The 8,594-nt window shown below is 38.4% G+C and overlaps 1 protein-coding gene across 1 annotated transcript in view; it reads left to right on the forward strand.

The window, feature by feature from the left end:
• Positions 1-8,594, forward strand: part of LOC106103455 (vacuolar protein sorting-associated protein 13C) — a 35,812-nt gene that overhangs the window by 19,757 nt on the left and 7,461 nt on the right. The window contains exons 31-49 of the mRNA XM_013283234.1: positions 166-303; positions 619-771; positions 861-947; positions 1,189-1,322; positions 1,414-1,522; positions 1,854-2,078; positions 2,600-2,756; positions 2,853-2,971; positions 3,066-3,290; positions 3,515-3,730; positions 4,269-4,310; positions 4,674-4,724; positions 5,443-5,646; positions 5,972-6,109; positions 6,605-6,751; positions 7,243-7,391; positions 7,741-7,872; positions 8,102-8,317; positions 8,580-8,587. Of these exons, the coding sequence (XP_013138688.1) occupies positions 166-303; positions 619-771; positions 861-947; positions 1,189-1,322; positions 1,414-1,522; positions 1,854-2,078; positions 2,600-2,756; positions 2,853-2,971; positions 3,066-3,290; positions 3,515-3,730; positions 4,269-4,310; positions 4,674-4,724; positions 5,443-5,646; positions 5,972-6,109; positions 6,605-6,751; positions 7,243-7,391; positions 7,741-7,872; positions 8,102-8,317; positions 8,580-8,587 (2,650 nt within the window). The remainder of the gene's footprint in view (positions 1-165; positions 304-618; positions 772-860; positions 948-1,188; positions 1,323-1,413; positions 1,523-1,853; positions 2,079-2,599; positions 2,757-2,852; positions 2,972-3,065; positions 3,291-3,514; positions 3,731-4,268; positions 4,311-4,673; positions 4,725-5,442; positions 5,647-5,971; positions 6,110-6,604; positions 6,752-7,242; positions 7,392-7,740; positions 7,873-8,101; positions 8,318-8,579; positions 8,588-8,594) is intronic.

Below are 8,594 nucleotides of genomic sequence, written 5' to 3' on the forward strand. Positions count from 1 at the left end.
TAGGGTTAATAATTGAGCATTAATGCTTGTCTCTCAAATTACTTTAAGATTGAGACTGAGTTGTTTGTGTACTTTACAAGCTTTATGACATAAAATTCACTTGTACTGATTATTAAATGTAAACTTTATTAAGTGTTATATATTTTTAATGTTTGTGTCCATCAGCTGTACATGGAGTCGACGTGGGCGATGCAGGTGTCGTACTACAACATCGGGCGCGCGGTGTGGGAGCCGCTCATAGAGCCCGTCGAAGTGCTCAAGGACTCGCAGTACCGACACGTGCCCTGGGAACTCAAGATGGAGGTAACCAATAACTCAACAAATGTTCACTTAATTATACTTTAATATTACCTTGGTACTAGTAGTTAAGGACGCGGTCTACCGATTTTTTTGGTAGTAGGTTCGAATACTGCTTGACTACAATAGTGAACCATATCCTTATTTAAACTTTTAGCTTGTATGGAAAGATGACGCAGTATTTGAAAGACTAACCGCAACGTGTTATTTTATGCTAGTACGGAGAGTTTTCGAGTGGTCTTTACGGGATTCTTATTGTAGATTTCTGCATTGGCAAAAATGGAAAACAGTAAAAAATATGTTTGTTTTATTTTTTTATAGGTTGTAATGAGGCCACAAGAAGCGCACACAGCAATCGACACGACGGACGAGGCGGCTAACCTGGCGGTGGTGGCGCAGCGGCAAGCCAACAAGACTATCACCATCTCCAGCAGCGAGCCATTGGAGATCACCATCACCAGGACCGGCATGGAGGTAACCTACAGACCGGAATATAGCGACCGAGGGAGAAGATAAATTATTACCATATAAAAAGCAATATTCTAACGCCTTTCATGTTATAGGTGCTGACACAACTCGGTAATTCGTTCGCCGCTGCAGTAGCCACTGAAGCCGACACCACTATAGTCGCCAAGGCCAAAGTTGATGATGTATGTAATTTCTAGATTTTTTAATCACTAGTTTTTGCCTGCGACTCCGTCCGCGTGGAATTACAAAAAAACAAAAGTCAAACTATACGTCTATGTCAAATTTTATCTAGATCCGTTCAGCAATTTAAGCTACAAATTCTAATAAACATCCTTCCATCCATCTAAACTTTGGCGTTTATAATATTAGTAAGATGATAATATCTTTCTGATGATTAAATTTTTCTGTGTTCATTTTTTCTAGATCACTAAAAAGGAATATTTGGGCGCTCCGTACGTTCTGCACAACTGTATCGGCCTAACAGCAAAGCTCTTGCTTCAGAACAACAAAGATTTCTCTGTCTTCCTCACAGATGAACATAAGTCCAGTGATTATAGGTAAAGGCTTGTCATTATATTTATTGTTTATATACGTTTATTGATTTGACATAGACAGAATTCGATACGGTATTATATGTTATTGTTTCAGGGAAGTTGTGCTAGAGCCCGGCGCATGCGTTCCTTTGCAACTGAAACATGGCGGTCTCAATTTGATGAAACTTAACGAACCGCCACCGCCTCTTAAATTAAACGTCAAGGTAATTTTAACTTTTAATAGTGTATTTGTATATGTGTACTCAAAAAATTGGCTAACAAATAAATTAGATTTGCTCCAGGGGTCCGGCCAGCTAAATAACATCTATCTTTTGTCAAATGTTAGTTTTTACATATAAACAAACTAGGTTTCACCAGCGACGTCCGCGTGGAATTTAAAAAATCCAAATTAACCTCTGTGTCCATGACTCCCCTACATCTATGCCAAATTTCATCTGTTCAGCAGTTTAGGTTACAAACTCTAACAAACATCCATGTACCCAAACTTTTGCACTTCTGATATTAGTAACATATAAGATATGAATTGTATTTCAGATAGTAGAGCTAGAGGAAGAGGTTATAATCCCGGTGGAGCGCGCGGACAAGCGGTACTTCGCTTTGGGGCGGAGACACTCTGCGTCTCGCGGAGCTTCGGGTGCGGGTGCGGGCACGTTAGAGAAGCACGTGCCGCACGCTGCCGCCGTCGAGCCGCGCGGACTCATCTCCGACGTAGTGATGCAGGACGCCGCCCTGCATATATACATGCGAAGCATCGTACAAGTTAGTTATTTCATTTAAATAAATAAAATAAAACACAATTTATTGGCCAAGGAAAATAAAAAAAGCAAAACACAAAAAATAGCAATAAAACAAGATTTACAGAATTTATAAAAAAAATATTATAGTTTTCGGCCAAAAGAAGGCTCAGCTGATACGGCCTCCAGCTTGAACCTAAAGGCCGCGCTGGTTTTAGTCTCTCTTTAACTTCTATTGCATGGTTCAATTAATTAAACTGATTCCGCTTTTCGCATTGATATTAAAGTTTGTTACAGTTGTTTATGTAGGATAGTGGTCGTGGGCCTGGTTACTCTATAGCCTAGGCTCTAGACCCGTCTTGGAAAAGCCAAGTTTGTTCCGTGTTAGTGCTAGTTATTTAGAACATGTAGTAATGTAAATCTAAAGTAATTTTCAATTAAGATTGGTTGTATGTGAATTCAAATGTGACTTTGTGTATATGTGAAAAAGAGTTAAGTTACATTTAATACTGCGTGTATGAAATAGTAAATAATGTCGTGTTGCAGGTAATAAACAGTTTGTCAGTGAACGTGTCGGTGTACTACATGACGCTGAGCGGCAACGAGGTGCGGCTGCTGGGCGAGGTGAAGCCGGCCGGCGTGCTGCGCCTGCCGCTGCAGGCCGTGCACACGCCCACCGCTGAATTATTCTTCTCCGTTGAAGGTAACATATAGCATTACACACATCCTAGCATATCTTATTTTATAAGAATCTCCCATACGCCATGCTAATTTATCTATAACTTTGTATAAATTTCAGGTTTCACAGTATCAGTATCGCCATTCATTTGGCGCGAATTGCAGAACGAAGTGACTATAACAAAACTATTGCAATGTGACTCAAAGGATAAGACTAGCGGGGAAAAGTTCTATCTTAAGGTAAGTCAGCGATTTGTTTTATTACGATAACAATGGGCGTTCAGATTTGTAATAGTTGGTAGCGTCACTAATGAAATGTATCGTGATATTCCAGGCTGTAGGCAGTATGGAGCAGGTATTCTTCGAGCACTCCAACCGGCACACGTTCGCGTCCTCGTGCTACGAGGTGGTGCTGAAGCCGGCTGTGAAGCTGCAGAACTGCCTGCCGGTGGACATCATCGTGTCGCAGCTCGGCCTCAAGCGCACGCAAGTCTTCAAGCCCGGGGAGATGTTCCATCTGTCACATCTAGCGCCCAACAGAGCCTCCATTGTTGTTATGGTGAGATACTAAAGATGAAAATCTTAATAAAAAATGACTATTGTATCCATATAACATTTTAATTACACAGCAAACCAGTACAAATTGGGCCCGTCAAGTAAATAGCGTACCATTTCTCGAAAGGTCGACAACGCACCTGTAGTTTCTCTAATATTGTGGATGTCCATGAGCGTCATCGATCACATTAGTGTTTGCCCCTCTTTAATACAACGATACTTTTTTAGATACAAAGCTATTTAGACAAATGCTGGGTATGCACCAAGAATTTGCCCGACGAGGAGACGGAGCTATCCGTGTGGTCTTTCGAGTCTCACGACAGTCCGGCTGTGATGACCCTGGACCTGGGAGTGCACAGCAGTGACTCGGAGGGCACGCAGGTCCTCTCCCTCTACTGCCCCTTCTGGATGCTCAACAAGACCGGCTTCACGCTCTGCTACAGGGTCAGTACACAAGTAGTATACAGTACACATTACCCAATTAGTATACAATACACATTACACACTTGGTACACAGTACACATTACATATAATTTTAACAAGATATAAGGGCATTTAATAAGCATTGATATTATCGAATGTTTATGTCAGTTTACCGTCAACGGAAAGTGCATGCTTGTTTTGTTGCAAGTAACTTTATAGGACAGGTTTATACTGAGCAACATTGGATTATACGGATTGTTGTTTTATGTTTTATGTAAAATACCGTTAACAAGAAGAGGGAGAAAAGATGTTTTGTCACATGATACAAATTAACCAAAAAGAGATAGGTTATCTTTATTAAGGCTTTTTATTGTTTCGTTAAATTTCCTTGTGTATCGTGAATCCTTTATTTACCTATTTATATCCTATCCACTTGTAGCATCAAAATTGTACTAATTCTACCATTAGTCCATTGTAAACGTCCATACAAAGTAGTGTGATGTAACTTTAACAAGTAGTTTGTACCTTCAATTGGCTATATAAGATTAAATGGTTACAGAAATCAAAGAAACCAGAAAAAGACTCCAGCTCACCCAATAAGGTATCTTTGAGATGCTTGTAGTATTCCGACTGTATTTTCTTTTAATTTCGCCGGTTCATTTTATTTCGATTAATGCTAATTAACAATTACTATTTTTAATTTACGCTTAAGTTTTTTTTGGTTTCGAATAGTATTGTAAATACGCCATCTTTTGCTTTGCATTAACAAGCATTGCCTCAAGGTATGTACTATAGAGCTGAAAACATTTTGTTAATATTAATTATAGAAATATTTTATCCTTGAGATAGGAGTTTATATTTACTTGTATTATATACTTCGCATGTAAATGTATTTAAGTAAGTGTAGGTATTATGTAGGCGACGCACTCATTAGACGGCGCTGTAATGTTTAGTTTTTCGACAGATTGCAAATTCACGTTGCTGTGATTTAGTTAAACGTCACTCGTCGTGCTCGGTGAGTGCAGGCCATTATAGATTGTATCGCACTATTGTAAACACCATTTTATGTAAATACGGTATTATTAGTATTTATGTACAAGTAGCTATATACTGGATAGTTGATATCGCTCTGAGCACGTTTCATCCACTTAAAATTTCCAATAAAGAGTCAGTTCTACCAAATTCTTTTAAAATGAGTGATAACAATCCAAAACATGTGATGGAAATATCGAATTTTGATAGTTTATCAGACAGTGACGTCATTTTACGCTATCTGAACCTCTATCAGACAGTTGTGGGACAAGCCCAAAATGTTTTCTTCGTCATATTATAAAGAATGTGAAAATATAACAGAGCACAATGTATATTAAAAACTTATATCAATCATTGACACACCTTTCCTTTTTTCCATACTTTGGTGTTAAAACGCATCCCACCGCGCTCTACTCTACATACGTAACCAATCTGTACGATATTATGTGCAATATAACTAAATTTATTTCTCCAAAATATTCTCCAGTGCCTGTAGACAATTATTCCATAAGTTAGTTCCAAGTGTATAGTTTACAAGATTAGAAAAGCATGTTGCATGTTACATATAAAACTTACTGCATGAAAAGCAAATTAACTCTGGTTTAATGTTTAAAATGGGTATTGGAAATTATAAGAAAATGATTTAACTGATTACTAAGTTAATAATTACCATAAGTGTATTGTGTGATTTATTTTTATAGAATGCTGATGAAATGGGCAATGTAATCTTCCATCCGAAAGATTACAAGGAGCCGATACTATTTTCGTTCCGCGCTAAGAACTTCTTCGGCAAGAAGAAGGCGGCGATCAGAGTGGAGTTCGGGGAGTGGTCGGACAAGTTCTCTCTGGACGTGCCCGGCAGCTCCGGAGTTGTAGTGTGTAGGAATGAGGGCAGGACTTACCAGGTGAGTTACATTACTTGTAATTATTGTACAGATACATTCTATTTCAATAAAGAACTTAGAAACATGAGATAGTCTAAAAATTGTAAAAAGAAAGAACGAAAGATTTGTATATTTGTACGTATTGAAATAACTCAAAAATTATTGCACAGTTTCAAAATTCTTTCACCATTAAAAACTATGTGATCAATGAGTAACATAGGCTATACTTTTTATTGTTTTTAATTTCACGCGCGCGAAGTCGCGACCAACAGCTAGTTAAAATATATTAATATCTATGTAAGAAACAAAATAACTGTGTTTATATTGCGTTATTATTTTCATCCAGGTGGCAGTTACGAACCAGTTGACTTTCAACAGTTTAACGAAGATGGTGATATTCACACCGTTCTTCCTCATCATAAACGAGGCGCCCTTCGCTATACAGTACCAGGAGCTGCACAGATCCGGCGATCCTTGGAGAGAGGTATTTTATTTGTATTTACCAATAACAAACGAATCTTGTGTTTTTTTTTCTTGACTTTCACACTTAAGTGTATTTATCCACTTATCTTATGTTTCTGGTAAACGTATTTTCCAGGATATCTATATCGGATATGAAAGTGTAAATATTCAAAGACATTTAAGTAATACATAGACTAGGCATAGTAAACTTTTCACTGGTAATTTCTCTGACAGGTAACATATAAGTTGTACGCAATGCCGCATGCTTCTATTGTGATTTAATAAAATTAAATTAAGCTCCATCTTTTGTTATAAAAGGAACTAAACAGTCTTGCAAAATAAAATATAAACATTTAAATATTATTTAAGGTTTATATAAGGACAATTAATTTAAATACAATTAACAGATAGCGTTAGTGATTATGTGAAAAAAATCTCAAGTGTATGTACAATTATGCCTTCTCTATATATTTTTTTATATCTCTGTACAAAGTGTAACTAATGTTGTTATTGTTAGGTGGCAGAAAAGTCGAGTTCAGCTCTGTGGCCGGTGGTGGAGCGCGAGGACAAGCTGCTGCTGCTGCGCGTGGCGGGCTCCGCGGAGCACGCCGCGCCCTTCCTCTACACCGAGCAGCACACCGTCTGCCTCAAGCTTAACAACGAGGTATACATATGTAACTTACTTAAACAGTCCCTTAGTATAGATAGCCTTTAGTGGCCAAACAACTTTGAATTTAAATCTGATGTCGCAATCTATACATCAAATGCAGAAAGGTAGTGTTAAATAAAAAACCAATACCATTTAAGCAAAAATCTTAATACATTTGCAATATAACAAAAAATACATACATCCATTTTCTCCGTTGCTTCTCCACCTTTTTTATTTTTTACTTTATTGAAATGTCCATTCAGTCAGTAACATGTATTGTAAAATTTTTAATAACAAATTATTTTATCATTGTTTTTTAATATATATTTGTATTTAATATAAATTCAGTTTGATATTTTTAATTAACAAAATTGTTTTATAACAATATTTAGCGACATCTGTTGGTCGATTACTACTGACTTCACACTTTTGGGTCGACTCGAAATATTAGTGCAAATTTACTGGATATTATTTAGTTAACGGTGAAATATTTAATGTGTGTGTAGTACGGCGGTCTGCACGTGGAGGTGCAGCTGAGCGAGGGCGGCACGTACGTGACGGTGCGCCAGTACCGCGACGGACACGCGCCCGCGCTCCTCGTCAACTTCTCCCCCCACCCCATAGTCGTCTACGAGCGGGAGAACGTCAACGTCAAGTGAGTGCTCGCGTGACCTGTGACGTCATCAACTCACGACTCTTAACACATTCACAGCCATTTAAGAAATATATAGACAATGTTTGTTCACCGGTAACTTTTTTGAAAGGTACTATGTTAGTTCTTAAGTTTAGTACGTCACATCATGACCTTGTATTGACATAAACATATTATGAAATAAACTAAACAGTGTCACAAAATAAAATGTGAACATTCAAATATGATTTCTTTATACAATTTATTTAATTCTATTGGCATGAGGATAGTACACAATTTAACCAGTATTTGTTTATTGTGTTGTTTATGTAAGGATATTGTTTAAATAATTTCAATTTTATTGATGTTTTAGAAAAATACCGCCGATGCATCGCATGCTGTTCACGTGGGATAATCCAGCGGGACCTCGCATTCTAGTATTCGAAGGCCATAAGAAGAGTGAAATATACAATGATCTAAGAAAGGACGGCATTGGAGAATTTATGTGAGTATAAATTTTATAGATATGTCTGAAATCAAAAATTTTTAAAAAACATACAGACGAATTGGGTACCTCCTTTTGGTTATTAATGCTCTCTGGAGGTGTTTTGGCATGCTTAAGGCTATAGTTATACATCCAAGTACTGTACTCTAGAATTGTAGTCTATGAACTTGAAAGTCGATTGTTAAGATTTTCGTCGCCGTCGCCTACAAAATAGTAATAATTAATCCAGGATAAACGAGACGGAGCGCATGTCGTGGGTGTCGTTCCTGGACGGGCTGCAGCGCGTGGTGCTGGTGACGGGCGACGCGCTGCTGGCGGCGGGCGCGCACACGCTGGGCGAGGCGGAGCCGCTGCGCACCGAGCTGGTGCTGGCCATGCACGGCCTCGGCCTCTCCCTCGTCAACGACACCGAGGCCCTCGAGATCGTATACGTCAGCATATCCAAGTTGGTACAACACACTGCTCATGGGACCCCTCTTACACAAGGATACGCTAATCTCACATATCAGCGACGCGTGTCTTTTTACGAACTTCTATAAGATTGCCCAAGTTGCTTAGAAATCGCAGATCTGCTTAGCCTTTTGAAAAAAAGGCTTTAATAGTATCTCAGTATGCTAATGTATTTCGTGTGGGAAAACAACGAATCGACCTGCTGACTATTTAACGACTCTGAGTGTGAGTAAAAAAGTGCCTTATTTGTTTCATAGTTCTGGAATAATATG

The sequence above is a fragment of the Papilio polytes genome, unplaced genomic scaffold (assembly GCF_000836215.1).
Source record: "Papilio polytes unplaced genomic scaffold, Ppol_1.0 DF823731.1, whole genome shotgun sequence".
Lineage (NCBI taxonomy): Eukaryota > Metazoa > Arthropoda > Insecta > Lepidoptera > Papilionidae > Papilio > Papilio polytes.